The 17,593-nt window shown below is 36.2% G+C and overlaps 1 protein-coding gene across 1 annotated transcript in view; it reads right to left on the bottom strand.

Annotated features, from left to right (window-relative positions):
• Ammecr1 (AMMECR nuclear protein 1) overlaps positions 1–17,593 on the bottom strand; it is a 133,355-nt gene that overhangs the window by 19,969 nt on the left and 95,793 nt on the right. Inside the window, exon 3 of the mRNA XM_042690054.1 lies at positions 3,778–3,892. Coding sequence (XP_042545988.1) covers positions 3,778–3,892 — 115 coding nt within the window. The remainder of the gene's footprint in view (positions 1–3,777; positions 3,893–17,593) is intronic.

Genomic DNA, 17,593 nt, shown 5'->3' with positions numbered 1-17,593 from the left:
CTGAGGAATCGAACCCAGGGCCTCGAGCATGCAAGGCAAGCGCTCTACCACTGAGCCACCTTCCCAGCCCTTAAAGAGAAACTTCTCTGAAGAGTAAAAAAGGATGGCCAATAGACACATGAAGAAATGCTCAACTTCCCTAGCCATAAAAGAAATGCAAATCAAAACAACATTGAGATTCCACCTCACCCCAGTTAGAATGGCTATAATCAAGAAATCTAATAACAACAGGTGCTGGAGGGGATGTGGCCAAAAGGGAACCCTACTGCATTGTTGGTTGGAGTGTAAACTTGTTCAACCACTCTGGAAAGAAGTATGGCGACTCCTCAAAAGACTCCACTGTGACCCAGCAATCCCACTTTTAGGCATTTACCCAAATTATCACAAACAAGGCCATACTAAAGCCACCAGCACAACTATGTTTATTGCAGCATTATTTACTATAGCTAAGATATGGAACCAACCCAGATGCCCCTCAGTAGATGAATGGATCAAGAAATTGTGGTATGTATACACAATGGAATTCTATGCTTCCATCAGAAAGAATGACATTGCCCCATTTGTCAGGAAAAGGAAAGACTTGGGAAAAAGTTGTATTAAGTGAAGTAAGCCAGGCCCAAAGAAACATAGGTTCCATGGTCTCCCTTATTTGCAATAACTAGTATATGTCTAGGACAAGCAGAGAAGTTCAAAAGCTACGTACATATAACCATAAAAGATGATGCTAAGTGAAATGAACCCCAAGATAGGGACCTAAGAGATTTTATCTTTCTTGCTTTAGTTTTTAATGTACTTATAATATACTATGTGATTTTTTTTTTGTTTCTTTTGTATGTTCTCCCTCCATGGTATAACCCCTGTTTTCACTGTATTTGATTCTGTGCCCTGCATCTTGTATATACATTTTTCTAATTTGGGGAGGGGAAGGGAAATAACAAAATGTTGAAATAAGGATACAGGTTGATCCATTGTAACAATGAGATGTACAATACACTGTGTTGAAAACAAACTTTACATTTACAACTTTGGGGGGGAGGGAGGGAGAACTTGGGGAGGTAGGGCGTAAAGGGGTGGTAGGGGAAAACAAAGGAGGGGGTAACAATGATAGATAGGAAATTTACTTATTACCTTACTCATGTAATTGTAACGCCTCTGTACAGTATCTTTACAATAAAAAATATATATTAAATTAGAAAAAGACCAACTCACAATTTTTTGGTGCTGGTCCTAGAGCTTGAATTCATTAGGGGCCTGTGCATCGTCCCTAACCTTCTTTGGCTGAAGGCGAGTGCTCTACCATTTGAGCTACAGCTCCTTTTCTGGGTTTTTTTGGTAGTTTAGTAGAAATGAGTCTCACAGATTTTCCTGCCTGGGTTGGCTTCAAACCACAATTCAGGTTGCAGTCTCCTGAGTAGCTAGGATTACAGGCATGAGCCAACAGTACTGGCTCCAACTCACATTTTTTGGAGTTTAAAATGTGACAAATTACTTTTGTGCTTAAATATTTTTTAATTGAAACAATGATAAATAGCTGAAAGGGAAAATCTTTTCTTCCTAGTATAGCCAGTCTAGCAACACCTAATTCACTTTCAAATGCGTATATCTAAACATACAAAAATATGTGTTTAGTTTCAACAAGAGAGTATTACTTAAAAGAAATATTTAGCCCCAAATAATACATCAAATACACAAAACTAAACAGAAGCAAAATAGGACCTTTGAGAAATTCAAGGTGGCAGCAAGTGTTCAAAGAGGAACAATCACACCTGAAAGAGTACTGACTCTTATGTCTTTACTTCTCATCCACTTAACAGAAAACTGATATATCTGAAGGACAGTTTCTGCTGTAGATAGTACTTGAATTGAGCTCAAGAAGACAACAGTGTCTTTTGTGCTTACCCATACCTATTTAACAGCTGCTGCAATCTCCCTTTCCCCTTCTCTTGAAACACACACACACACACACACACACACACACACACACACACACACACAATATACATCCACAGAAGAAACATACACATGCATAAGCCATGTGCCCAGACAGTATTTCTAATTCATTGGCTACCAGTAAGAGCCAATGTGTTTTATAACTTAGTCATACTTCAGATGCCAGGCTTCTGTCCTTATTGTCACCTACCCCACTCATATTATGAAGACACTGTCCCCTGAAATCTAGAAAGCAGAAATAAAATTCTAGCTAGAAAAAGGAAACAAAGGCCTTGAAGCAGTAAAAGAACCATCTAAACTATAATGTATATAAGTAGGGGACCTGATTTAAGATTATTTAAAAATAAAGTACTGGGGAATTTTCCCATAATTTTAGTAGATTTATTCTAAGAAAATCTGAGGATTGGGTGTGATCGCTCATGCTTAGAATCTCAGCACTCTGGAGGCTGAGGCAGGAAGATCATAAGGACAGTTTAGGCTATATAGCAATATCTCATCTGAGAGGAAGGGGAAAAGCCAAATAACAACAATATAACTTACCAAGGAAAACACAAATCGGGACATTCTAGTTCTGCAAATGATCTTATACATTCCATCTTTGCTAGAATCAACACTATGAATTTTTTTTCTTCCATTACAAAAAAGGTAAAATGTTATCATATTCTGATATGGCTCCAAACTCCCACCATAAAACCCAGAAGAGACTCTTTCATCCTAGTCAATAAAGGCAAGTTCTAACAGGGGTTTTTTAAATGAATATCAAGAACTTTACAAATATCTTGTTCTGTAAACAGAGAAAGTGTCTAAAGTCTCACATGGAATCAGGGCAAAGCCAAAAATAAATTTCAAGTCCAATTAACTGTGTAGATGGTGATCTAGCCACAAGGCAAAATGTCTCAGTTACCACTGGGGATGGCCCTTCTAAAACAAGCAGCAAAAAGAAAACATGTTATAGCATAATGATACAATAATGTCATTTAGGAATGGTGTAAGAGAAAATGAATCCCTTGTTTCATTCTCATATCCTTTATTTTCTTCTATTTTGCTTATGCAGTTTTTCTCTGCTGCTGCACTGAAAGGGACTCCATGGTGGGGATCAAACTCTTCCCACTTCTGTACATGAAGCACAAAGCATAGTCTACTGAGTAAGCATTCAGTAATTTGGGAATATGTGTACATATAAATTTTTCTAGATGTACACTCAATTCCATTCTCTTAATCACCAAAGCAAATAATGGTGTCAACCCTCAAATCTATTAGCAAGCTGATCCCACCACTATAGAAGAATAAAAATAAGATCAATATAATCTGGTATTTACAAAAGCAGAGAGATACTCTAGATATAGTTGTATGTTTAAGTACATAAACTAAGGTAGCCAAGAATAAATTCACATTATTTAATTATAAGTAACTAATACTTTGTCATCATGAGATCATTTCCCTGAGAGATATACAATCCTAAATAGCTCTTACTTCAAAAATGTATCCTCTGATTACCTAAAAAATTGGTGGCCATTAAACCAGAATGCACTGGAATGGAAATACAAAGAAAAATAAATTCCAGTCAGTCCTTCTTACTAATTATTAACATTTTTTATAAAGTGCTCAGGTGAGGTGGTAGGATAAAAAAATGAAGACCATATTCATTTAGGGATTAAAACAACACATGGCACTTTGCCATTTAAGAAATACTTTACTTGTATTCCATTATGCAATAGTGAGTTATATCTATGAGAATGAGCCAAAAGAATAATTTTCTGGACATAGTGTTTAACATCTACTCAGGAGTTACCTTCATTTTGCTTTCGTAATTTTCTATAGCCTTACCTCCCAGTCCAAATAATCACAGACATCTTCAAAGTTAGTGAGCAGAGACACTGAGCAGAAAAGCCGTGGCAGCTCATCCCTTGTCATTGGGGGGAAACGGCTATCTTTAAGGGCACTGTTGGGAACAAAGCAAATATTAAAGAAATCACTGGCTATGAAGTTCCAAATTTTATATTCAATCATTTGAAAAAGTAAGAGATTGAGATAAATCAGTCAAGTATCCAAAGTGTCAATAATCTTAAGATATACTCAAAAGCCAGAAGGACTTTAGAAGTTACCATTTTTTTTCATTCCATAGATAGTGAAAATGGATTGCGTACTGTGAACACTAAAATTGTAAAGAGTGAATAATCAATTATATTTCTTGCCCAGCAATTTCTTGATGTCTTTCCGTGTTACTTGTAGAATCTGAGAATGCTTTATTTTACATTTGAGAAGAATAGAAACCAGACTGAGGGGAACTTGTTAGAAGACTGAGGGAGGGGCAAAAGTACACGTAATCAAACTGTAAAATAAAACTTATACTAAGTTGGCCAGTTACCATAGAATGACAATGAGCTAAAAAAAATAAAAAATTTTTATCTTTCAAGTTATAAAATCAAAGAAAAAATCATGCAAATTATACACTAAAAATGCAAGGATTTCATGCCTCCTATAAAGGATAACTTATATATAACTCAAAATTTGTGAAACTACAGGAAATAGGGCTAATTGAAGATATGAAAGTATGATTAGAAACCATTAATCCCATCATTGGACTTTTGGTGAATCAGCTCTGATTGGATCCTTTAATCAAGTGCTTAGTGTAAGAACAAAAATGTTGGAAGGCCATGATTCTTTCTGAAACAGTAGAACACACATACACACACACACACACACATACACACACACACATATACTTCCTGATAAGGGAAAACAAACACACCTCTGATTGTCTCCTATATTACTGGCACTACGACCTAGGTTCAAATGTAGCAGCCAAATTTAGAAAAGGGTTTCACATATTAAGCTGTAAAAGTTACAAACTAAGATCCTAGAACTTGCTTTGCAGTATAATAAAGTTTCTCATTGATTAATTTCCTTTCTTTTTTTTCACTTTCCTTCCCTTCCTTCAGAATCTGAAACTCATCCACTGTGTTTGTGTTTTCAGTGCATTTTGGTGTTCACTCTATCCTGCTATATAAAAGAAAATTCTTTTAGGTAGATGTTTTTCCTATTCAAGGTTAACAAAGAAATCAGGAAACTGTGGTAACTTGTTCTCTGAAAACAGCATTTCACTATTGTATAATTTTTTTCTTTTTTTTTCTTTTTTATTGTTATTGTAAAGGTGATGTACAGAGGGGGTACAATTATGTAAGTCAGGTAGTGAGCATATTTCCTATGGAGTATCGTTACCTCCTCCTTTGTTTTTCCCCTACCATACCTCTCCTCCCCACCTCCCCAACTCCCCTCCCCACCAAGTTGTAAAGTTCGTTTTCAACATACTGTCTTGTACATCTCATTGTTAAAATGGGTCAACCTGTATCCTTATTTCAGCATTTTGTTATTTCCCTTCCCCTCCCCAAATTAGAAAAATGTATATACAAGATGCAGGGCACTGGCATCAAATACAGTGAAAAGAGGTTATACTGTGGGGGAAGAATATACAAGGACAAGCAGAAAAGGTCAAAACCTATGTACATACGACCATATAAGATGAGGTTAAGTGAAATGAACCCAAGATAGGGACACAAGTGTTTTTTTTTCCTTTCTTGCTATTGTTTTTAACATATTTATTGTTTTTAACATATTTAAAATGTACTATGTGCTTTTTTTGTTTCTCTTGTAAGTACATTTGTTTTTGAACAGTGTCACATTTTCCCTCGTTTTCTCCATTTTTCTTTCCCTCCCTCCCTCCCCCACTTATGGAATTAGTAAATTTGAGATTAAGAATGAAGGAACTCGAGCTGGGAATCACTGGCCTACAACCCTAGTTACTCAGGAGACTGACATCTGAAGATCACAGTTTGAAGCTTTCCCTGGCAGGAAAATTCAGTAAGACTCTTACTCCCAATTAACCAGCAAAAAAGCCAGAAGTAAGGCTGTGGTTCAAGTGGTAGAGCATCTGCCTTGGAAAGTTTAGGAAATGCACCTGGCCCTGAGTTTACACCCCAGTATAGGCACAAAATTAAAATAAATAAAATAAAAATAATGCAACTCAAGTTTTAAATTTGTATTTTGGTTATATTGGATATTTTGAACTCAAGGATGTGCACTTGTTAAGCTAGCATAATAATGCTGAACTATACTTCCCACCCTATCTTTCTAATTTAGATGATTAAATAGTCCATGGCTCAAACTCAATAGCTTATGTGACCACATACTACATATACATTCATATGTGTCTGTATATGTCCCCATTTGTTAAAATTAAATTCTAGAATCCTTGGATTTAAGAATCCATGTATGAAACAATAGCAAGAAAGAAAAAAAACTATTGTATAATTTAACACCATAAATTACCTATGGTTTAGCTTCTTTTATCTTCCTTAAAAATACTTTCAAATTCTCATTCAAACCCAAGAAAAAAATCATGTATATGTAAGTGTATGTATAATCACATCCTCTACATACATACAGATGAAGAAAAATTCTAAAACACCATCCAGAAGTATCACAGGCATAAAAAGTAAAAGACCAATCACATTTTTAGTTTTTCTGCTTAAAAAGAAATAAAAGAAAGGATAAATGCCTTAAATATTAGGATATTATAAAATTTGATTTTTGGTGTTATGGATTTTCACTGTGGCAAAATATGCACAAAACAACATTTTAACCAATTTGAAATACATACAACATTGTTGTACAACCAGCATTACCATCCCTGTTCAGAAATTTGCATATTCCCTAACTCCTTATTCTTCCCTCTTTTGGCCCCTGATATAAAATATAACTTAATACCCTTATCATTTCAGATAGTTGTAGTAATACACTCACTAAAGTTTTTATATACAACAGTCTTACAGAGATATAATTTACATAGTACAAAATACACTTTTAAAAGTATACAATTTAATGCTTTTTAGTATATTCACAGTTGTATAACCATCACCACTACTCAAAATTACATTTCATCACTTCAAAAAGAAATTCTATAGTCATTTATTTATTTATTCATTCATTCACTGTAAACTCTTTCCATTCTAAGGCTCCTGGCAACCACAAATCTCTTTTCCTTTATGGTTGGCCTATTCTGGGTACTTTGTGCAAGGAGCCTCATATACTGACATTGTGTTTTATGTCAGGTTTCTTTCACTTGGCATGAATCAGTACTTCATTCATTCTTTCTTTTTTATTGTGAAAATACTGTACAGAGGGGTTACAATTACATGGGCAAAATAATGAGTATATTTCTTATCAAGCATTGTAACCTCCTCCTTTGTTTCCCCTTCCCATCCCTTCCCATCCCCCCCCCCCCACCAAAGTTCAAAAGTTCGTTTTTCGACATAATGCCTTGTACATCTCATTGTTGCAATGGGTCCACCTGTATCCTATTTAAATGATTTGTTTTTTCCCTTCCCCTCAATTATACCAACAAATTATACCAACATCAAATACAGTGAAAGCAGGGGTTATACCGTGGGGGAGGGACATACAAAGCAACAAAGAAATAATCTTATAAATGTGTTAGAAACAATCGCATCAAAGAAAAATACATTTGAATACATATTCTTTCTACTGTACCTAATGATCTCCGATTGTATGAATACACCGTAGATGAATGGACTTTTGGGCTGTGTCCACTTTTAGGTATTCTGAATAATTTGTACATAACTTTTAATAAAACATGCTTCATTTTTTGGGTAGAAGATACTAGAGTGGAAATGGGTATACACAAAGGTAATTCTATCTTTTTGAGGATTATACAGCAATAGCTGTAATAATTCTGTACTGCTACCAGCAATGTATCAGGGTTCTAATTTCTCTCCATCTTGACCACTGTTTGTTATCATCTGCTTTTTTATTAGTAGTGCAAGGCCTCCTTTAATGAAAGTACATTTTGAATATAGCTCTAGCTTTTTCATTAAAAGAAAACATATGTTAAAGTCACATACATTACCTACTTCAGTGATACAAGTCAGCAATTTTGTGCTTTATGTTCAAAATAAACCAGTGAAAGGCCAATTTTTTTTTTGGTCGGTTGTGGGCCTTGAACTCTGGGCCTGAGCACTGTCCCTCAGCAAATCAGCTCAAGGCTGGCACTCTACCACCTGAGCTACAGTGCCACTTCCGGTTTTCTTGTGGTTTATTGATAAGAGTTCCACGGACTTTCCTGCCAGGGCTGGCTTTGAACCGTGATCCTCAGATCTCACTCTCCTGAGTAGCTAGGATTACAGGCGTGAGCCACAGCGCCTGGCTTGAAAGGCCAATTTTTATACCAGTGTAATTCAACTTATTTTAAAGCAATGACAATTTTAAGTAGCTAAAATGTAATAGGATCAAGTTAGCAAGTTTTGTTCATGATTTGGAACCTTGTTGTTCAATAATTCTAGGCTTTAGCAAATCTCATCAGAAAAAGAAGAGAACACACCCAAATAAATAAACTCAGAAATGAGAATGGAAACATCACCACACACACAATCAAGATTCGGAATATTATAAGGGAATATTTCTCAACACTTTATGCTAATAAGATTGAGAACTTGGCAGAAATGGACCTTTTCCTAACAAATATCAACATGCCGAAACTAAACCAAGATGAGTTAAACCATCTTAACAGGTCCATATCAAGCATTGAAATAGAAACAGCAATAAGAGACCTCCCATCCAAGAAAAGCCCAGGACCAGATGGATTTATAGAGGAATTCTACAAAGCCTTCAAAGCAGAGCTCACACCAATACTCCTTCAACTCTTCAATGAAATTGAAAGAGAAAGTTCACTAACGAACTCATTCTATGATGCCATCATAACCTTCATCCCAAAACAAGGCAGAGACTCATCAAAGAAAGAGAACTATAGACCCATTTCTTGGATGAACATTGATGCGAAACTTCTCAACAAAATTTTGGCCAATCGACTTCAACAATTCACCCACAAAATCATACACCACGATCAAAAAGGATTCATTTCACGGAGGCAAAGCTGGTTCAATATAAGCAAATCAATTAATATAATTCATCACATCAACAAGACCAAGGATAAGAATCACATGGTTATCTCAATAGATGCAGAAAAAGCATTTGACAAGATCCAACACCCCTTTATGATGAAGGTTCTGGAAAAACTAGGAATCCAGGGAACATTCCTCAATATAATAAAGGCTGTATATGACAAACCTACAGCCAGCATTATACTTAATGATTAAAAACTAAAGCCATTTCCTCTTAACTCAGGAATGAGACAAGGATGTCCCTCTCTCCACTTCTCTTCAATTTACTATTAGAATGCCTAAAACAAGATGTAAACATAAAAGGGATCCAAATAGGGGAAGATGAAGTAAAACTCCCCCTCTTTGCAGATGACATGATCTTGTATTTAAAAAATCCCATGGACTCCACTCCCAAATTACTCAAGCTGATTCAAAACTTAGGCAAAGTAGCAGGGTATAAAATTAACCCTCAAAAATCAATGGCTTTTCTGTATGCCAACAATGAGAAAAGCGTGATTAAATCAGGAAAGTAACTCCATTCGTAACAGCCTCACAAAACATAAAATACCTAGGAATTAACTAAACCAAAGAAATGAAGGACCTCTATGATGAAAACTTTAAAAACCTGAAAAAGGAAATCAAAACAGAAATTAGAAAGTGGAAAAACCTCCTATGCTCCTGAATTGGAAGGATCAACATCGTGAAAATGGCAATACTTTCCAAGGTTACCTACAAATTCAATGTGCTACCTATCAATATTCCAACCTCTTCTTCAAGAAAATAGAAGAGGCAATCCAAAAATTCATATGGAACAATAAAAGATCCTGAATAGCAAAAAAGATCCTTAACAGAAAGAACAGTGCTGGAGGAATATCAATACCAAATTTCAAACTCTACTACAAAGCCATAGTAATCAAAACAGCTTGGTACTGGCACAAGAACAGACCTCAGGACCAATGGAATAGAATTGAAAACCCAGAAATGAACCCATAGACCTATAACCATCTAATCTTCGATAAGGGAGCTAAAAAAAAATAGAATGGAAGAAAGACAGTCTCTTCAGTAAATGGTGCTGGCAAAATTGGTTAATCACTTGTAGAAAAACTAAAGCTAGATCCTTATATATCACCCTGCACCAGAATAAACTCCAAATGGATCAAAAACCTCGGAGTCAAACCAGACATTTTGAAAACATTACAGGACGGAATAGGAGAAACTCTAGGTCTCCTTGGCACAGGCCGAAATTTTCTTAAGAGACCCAGAAATAAAACAAATCAAAGAAAGGTTGGACAAATCGGATTGCATGAAATTGCAGAGCTTCTGTATGGCAAAGGACATAGCTAGCAAGATTAATAGAAAGCCCACGGATTGGGAGAAGATGTTCACTAGCCATACAATGGACAAGTGTCTCATATCTAAAATATACCTGGAACTCAAAAAATTAAATCCCCCAACAACAAATTCTGAAAGAAACAACTACCGAATAAATAAGTGGGCTAAAGACTTAAAGAGAAACTTCTCTGAAGAAGAAAGAAGGATGGCCAATAGACACATGAAGAAATGCTCAACCTCCCTAGCCATAAAAGAAATACAAATCAAAACAACACTGAGATACCACCTCACCCCAGTTAGAATGGCTATAATCAAGAACTCTAACAACAACAGATGCTGGAGGGGATGTGGACAGAAGGGAACCTTACTTCATTGTTGGTGGGATTGTAAACTTGTTCAACCACTTTGGAAAGTAGTATGGAGGTTCCTCAAAAGACTCCACATAGAGCTCCCCTATGACCCAGCAATTTCACTTTTGGACATTTACCCAAATGATCACAAACAAGACCATACTAAAGCTATCAGCACAACTATGTTTATGGCAGCATTATTTACCAATAGCTAAGACATGAAACCAACCCAAATGCTCCTCAGTAGATGAATGGATCAAGAAAATGTGGTATATATACACAACAGAATTCTATGCCTCCATCAGAAAGAATGATACTGCCCCATTTGTTAGGAAATGGAAAGATTTGGAAAAAAATTATATTAAGTGAAGTAAGCCAGGCCCAAAGAAACATAGGTCCCATGGTTTCCCTTATTTGCAATTACTAGTATATGTCTGAGACAAGCAGAAACGGTCAGATAAGTTGACATTAGGCAAAATGAACCCCAAGATAAGGACTCAAATGTTTTTTCTTTCTTGGGATTGTTTCTAACATATTTATAAGACGATTTCTTTGTTGCTTTGTATGTCCCTCCCCCACGGTATAACCCCTGTTTTCACCGTATTTGATGTTGGTATACTTTGTGGAGGGGAAGGGAAAAAAGAAATTGTTTAAATAGGGATACAGGTGGACCCACTGCAACAATGAGATATACAAGACGTTATGTCGAAAACGAACTTTACAACTTTGACAGGGTGGTGGGGGGAGGGTTGGGAAGGGATGGGAAGGGGAAACAAAGGAGGCAATAATGCTTGATAAGAAATGTACTCATTACCTTGCCCGTGTAATTGTAACCCCTCTGTACGGTATTTTCACAAAAGAGAGAGAGAGAGAGAGAGAGAGAGAGAGAGAGAGAGAGAGAGAGAGAGAGAGAAACAGTATTAAATACAATGAGTAAAGGAGAAACTGCTAAGGCAGCATGGGAGAAAATGACTATGATGCCTCACTATATACCAAGATTCAACACTTACTGACTTCAAAGCTCTGAAACAGTAAAAGGACATTAGTCATGATAGAAATACGTCTAATTTTACAGAAACATTCAAACAAACATTTTTATTTCTGCATTTTTTCAGCCAACACTAAACAACTTTTCATTGAACTCATGAGCAGAGAAATTCTAAAGGCAGAAAAGTCATCAGTGTCTCTAAATGCAAATTCCCAGGGAAAGGAACTAGCCGTGAAAGCCCAGCAAGGATTTAAGGGATTATAAAAAGATAAAAATGCAGCTGGAGACTGACCTCTGTGCTGCCAGGCTGGTGTGGATAGCTGATAAACAAGAGGATTCAGATTCCCTCAACCAAGTTCTTTCTAGTACACAGAACCTAGGCAATGTTAAAGCAGCCTTTGGAAATGATACCATAGTTCAGAGTTGGGCAGTAACTAGTTTAGTTGGTCTAGCCAAATAATGACATAGGTAGGGATATAACCTAGATATTCTGGCTCAATTCCAAAATGGTTCCTAGTATCCACAGCTTAGCTTTCACTTTCTAATGGATTATTTTTAAAATTTTAAATTAAATACTTGTCTTAATTGGCAATTCTGATCTCATATCTGAAGTGCCTTTGCCTAAAGATGATAAATTATAGTTCAATAGCATTCATTAGTAGCCAAAGTATAAATACAGCTAGACTTCTTGTCTATTAGAAAAACTGCAGGAATAAATGGGATTGTAAAATATTAATATTGCCCATGGGCAGCATTTTATATCAAAATAGTGATGGCCAATTGAAATGCTAGGCAGTCTAAGGAACTGACAAAATGATCTTGTAGTCAATTTATATGAAGTTCTCTGTGATAAAATAGGAAGCCATTTTCTGATGCTTAAATATTATTAGAGGTAAAAAACAAACAAAACACGTATGAACCCAGCCAGCTGCTCCAATCTCCCACATGATGGATGGGAAAGGTTTAAACCACAGTCCAGTTCACATACCAAATTCAAATATATTCAGTTCAAATTGACACTTTCCCAAGTATATACTTTACCTAATTGAAAAGTGGCAGTAACATCTGTCAAAGTTAACATCTAAAGCTAAATAGCACTTTAATGAAAGTGAACATCCTAAGGAAAGAATTTAGCTATCAAAGTATCAAATGGTATGTGGCTATGCCTGGAATCTATGCTAAAAATATTAAAACAACTGAAAAGAAGCAAAACCTTACATATTATAAGGCTCATCATAAAAAATAAGATGTGCAACATAAATGATTGAAGTGTAATCTATTTATGTAACCATTTATTACTTTTTAAACCATTGATAGCCTTAATCAGTTAACAGGTGGAAAGTTCCCAAAGAGAGAGGAGCTCATATTACATGCAATCATTTTTCAGGACAAGGAAGCAATTAAAATCAAAATTAAAAATCACTGTTTAGATAGCTGAAGAGAAGCAAATGAAAATGTGTTAGTGTAAAATTTAAAAATATTCTAAATGAGGTGTTTCAACAATCAGGAAATTCCCTTTTCTGCTATTCTCCACTAAAGCATCTGGAAATGAATACATGTCTGAATTACAGAAACACAGAATTACTGGAATCTTAAACCCATATTTCAAAAATCACAGATAACTTCTTTTTCTCATTAAGTAACATTCTTAGCTTCTCCAAATTCAAGAAATGATAAACAGAAAACAAGATGCAAAAAATGTGATTATTCATCAAGCTTAAGCGTACAGAGGAGCAACAAAGGCCACAATTACAGCTTCGAGAGTGGAACCTAATTTTGATGAGGACCATGATTTAAAGAAAATTGTCATTTGTAAACCATGTGTACAGCATTATTTGACTAGTGTTATTCCCTTTACAGTTATAAATACAATCTACTTGCTGCTTAATGAATGTTCATGCTTATGAATTTTAATATACCTATTTTAATACTGTCTGATGGGCAATTCATGGGGAATGGAACAATGAAGGACTGGGACAAAGGGTGGAGAAGGTAGAAAGGAAAGGAAAAAGTGCAATATACAAAGAAACAAAGATGGAAAGGGAGACAAATGAAAGCAAGCAAATGAAGTCGGAGGTAGAGAAGGGGTGCCCACCTACAAGAGACTCAACAAGAGACATATAAAAAGCAATGAGAAGGGGTAGAGTGCTTGCCTTGCGTGCACGAGGCCCTGGGTTTGATTCCTTAGCACCACAAAAGCCAAAAAAGCTGGAAGTGGCGCTGTGGCTCAAGTGGTAGAGCACTAGCCTTGAGCTGAATCAGAGCTGAAGGACAGCGCCTAGGCCCAGAGTTCAGGCCCCACAACCAACACATAAAAAAAAGAGAGAAGAAATTACTGAGAGAAGAACTGAAGGGTAAGAGGGAAGAATAAAGGGCCATAGAGGCTGAGTATGGAATCTCATTCCTATAATCCTAACTCTCAGGAGGAAGAGATGTGAAATTATGGTTTGAAGCCAACCTGGGCAGGAAAAGTCCTTAAAACTCATTGCCAATCAACCACCATGAAGTCAAAAGTGGAGCTGTGGCTCAAATGATAGAGTGCTAGCCTTGAGTGAAATAGCTAAGGGACAGTGCCCAGGCCATGAGTTCAAGCCCTAGCATTGGCACCAAGAAACAGACCATAATACGTTTTTTTAGGGGCTTTCTTTTTTCTGATACTGGGGCTTGAATTTAGGGTCTTATACTTTTGCTTTTTCACTCAAGGCTGGTGCTGTGCCATACCTCCACTTTTGGCTTTTTGCTGGTTAGAGATAGAATCTCTAGGGTTTTTCTGCCTGTGCTAGCATCAAATCTTGATCTTCAGATCTCAGCCTCCTGACTAGCTAGGATTATAGTCATGAGCCACTGGTGCATGGCTTAGTTTCTGTAGGTTTTATTTTTTCTGTAGGTTTTGTATTATTTGGCTGCTATCCTACAAGTTTCACTTTAGAGTATTATCATCTATTAACCTCCTGAAGAGCTTAAAGTTCTTAAATTGCTTGAATCTGGAGTTATTAAAACACCTTTTGGGATGGGAAGGGGAAACAAAGGAGGAGGCTACAATGCTTGATAAGAAATGTACTCATTATCTTGCCCATGTAATTGTAACCCCTCTATACGGTATTTTCACAAAAAACAAACAAACAAACAAACACCTTTTGCTCTTTATGAGACCACCATAGCTGCAAGCTGTGATGACTACAGTAGTATTGTCAGAATCTGCCTCTTAGGCCAAAAGTTCTTCCCTTTTAAATTAGGGGAATTGGTTGTGAATTAGATTTAGTGAAGCAGAAATAAAACTGGAAAATACAAGATACATAAGGAAACAGATGGGTAAATGTAAGTATGGCAAGTATTTCTTACTGTCTTCCAGATAATGACCATTACAGTGTTTTTAGGAATGAACTGCTAGAAATCATCCTTGTTTTAATTACTTTTTTTTTTTGGTCCAGTTGTGGGGCCTGAACTCTGGGCCTGAGCACTGTCCCTCAGCTCTTCAGCTCAAGGCTAGGGCTGTACCACTCTAGCCACAGCGCCACTTCCGGCTTTTTTCTTTTTGCTTATGTGGTGCTGAGGAATCGAACCCAGGGCCTCAGGCATGCAAGGCAAGCACTCTACCACTGAGCCAACTTCCCAGCCCCTGTTTTAATTACTTTTCTGATGAAAGTCCTTTAAAATATATTCTTCCAGAGTAAATTATTATAATGTAATTTTCTGCTTATGATTCGGATTCATTTTTAAGACTCAATATAGCTTTGAGTCATTCATTACTACACATGACAAGAACAGTGTTGGAAAGAAAAAAATGTGTGGGTTTGGAAAACAGATTATAGTATGGCCACCAACAATTTCCTTCTGGTGAAACTGGAAAACACAAGAATTTTTTTATCCTACCTTGAAGAAACTAACACAAAAATAAGCTGAGACAGACTTCCATAATTTCCAGGGATCTCATCTTTGTATTGTCTAAATTAGGATAGTATTGAACTGAATGAATTATTTTTTTCCATTTTAGGTTTTCCAGACAACATGGCACTTATGAGCCCAAGCTGGCTCATACTTTTTATGTAACCCACGCTGGCCTTGAACTCAATAATCCTTCTGCCTCAGTTTCTCAAGTGCTGGCATTTTAAGTGTGGACTAGTAGGCCTAACTCTAAATAAACTACTTAAATGGGACTAGAATTTAGAAAACTCATCTATAGCCCCTGAGTATTATTTCCCACATGGCCATGAAAAACATGCACTGGGAGCTAGGCATGTAGTTCAAGTAGAATGCTTGCCTAGCATGGCCTGGATTTGATCCCTAGTGCTTCCCCCATATTATGCAAGTCTTAAAGTTATACCAACAACTCTCTGTGGCTTGCTAAAAATATAATTTTGAAATCAGCAATTACATAGAGGTATTTGCCATTCCATAGAACTAAGTACAGTAGAATAGCCAGAAGCCTGGGCTCTGGTGTCAGAAAAACTTGCATATATGGATCCTGACTCCATTACACACTAGCTGTGTGACAAGTGAGGAAATCTCTAACCTGTGCCAACTTCCTATATAAAATGGAGGTACTAATAATAGCATAAAAATAATAACAGCACCTATCACACGAGCTACTGTGATAATAAAAGAATAATGTAACTACAAAAGTGCAGTTTTTGCATACACTAGATGCTTAGTAAGTATGGCTGTTAAAGAACATTGATTAACAATTCATTAGGTAAGTTGTTACCCACAGTGTTGTGCCATATGGAGATTCAGATATAAAAAAAATGAGCCGTAGGACTATGATTGACCCTTTGCAAATGTTATGGGTAGATCTAAACAAGTTATTTTCCCTAGAAATTAACTGTGGCCATCTCAGAGGATAATAGTTAATATTTATTTAGTAACTGCTATATGCCATTTATTATGTAAAGGGCTATAGACATGGTAAGTTTGGTTTACTATCACTAATCTGAAAACGTAAAAACTGAAATCTCAAAAATGCAAAATGTATATACTGGAGTTTGACAGTAACCTTCCAACATGGTCAGATGAGAGTACCAGGGTAAATCTGAAGGCTAAAGAGGGGTATAATATTTTCTTATATTCTAGTAAAGTGATCCTAGTAGAATTTCTATTTTCTTCCCACCTCACAGTGGCTCACTTGGGTATATCCTTCTTTGGAAGCATACTTTAATCAAGCTCTAAAGATGAGTTTTAATATACTTGAACAGGACACTATGAGCAAAAGTGGCTTTTCATATCTAAGAGCTAGTATCTGTTAAACACTTAGTGTGATCTAGGTGCTATGTGTGTGTAAATTATATATTTTTTATTGTAAAGATACTGTACAGAGGGGTTATACTTACACGAATAAGGTAATGAGTATATTTCCTATTGAGCATTTTTACCTCCTCCTTTGTTTTTCCCCTACCATCCCTTCCCTCCTTGGCCTCCCCTCCCCAAGTTGTAAAGTTCTTTTTCAACATAGTGTCTTGTACATCTCATTGTTACAATGGATCAACATGTATTCTTATTTCAGTATTTTGTTATTTCCCTTCCCCTCTCCAAATTAGAAAAATGTATAGATCAGATACAGGGCATTGGCATCAAATACAGTGAAAATGGGTTATTCAATGGGGAAGAACATACAAAAGAACAAAAAAAAAGTCACATTTGTTTAGTCATCAAAATATTCCATTTTGTAGATGAAGAAACTCAGGTTGGCGATATTCAGTCAGATAAGCAACTTGCCAAAGGTCATACAAGTAGGTAAGAGAGCCCATGTTTAAACTTAGCCCTATCTGCCTCTAGAGCCCATTGTCTTTTGCAGTAATTTGTTTAGAACGGTAACAAATCAACATAAAAAAACACATACTTAATCAGCTTTAAGGAATGTTGCCCTAGTGCATGCTTTCTGAAACTATCCAAGATAAATGGTCCAGTTCTTGTAAAAGTACTAGCTTTTTTTTTCTCCTTCATTTTTCATTTCATCTTGGTGATTCAGAGCTGCTGCCCTTGATAAACATCTGTTTTATTTAAATTTAATAAGCCGTATT

This window comes from Dipodomys spectabilis, unplaced genomic scaffold (genome assembly GCF_019054845.1).
Source record: "Dipodomys spectabilis isolate Male_0828 unplaced genomic scaffold, ASM1905484v1 ptg000132l, whole genome shotgun sequence".
In the NCBI taxonomy this organism is placed as follows: domain Eukaryota; kingdom Metazoa; phylum Chordata; class Mammalia; order Rodentia; family Heteromyidae; genus Dipodomys; species Dipodomys spectabilis.
Note: the sequence above shows the minus strand (reverse complement) of the source record. Positions and strands in the feature narration are given on the sequence as shown.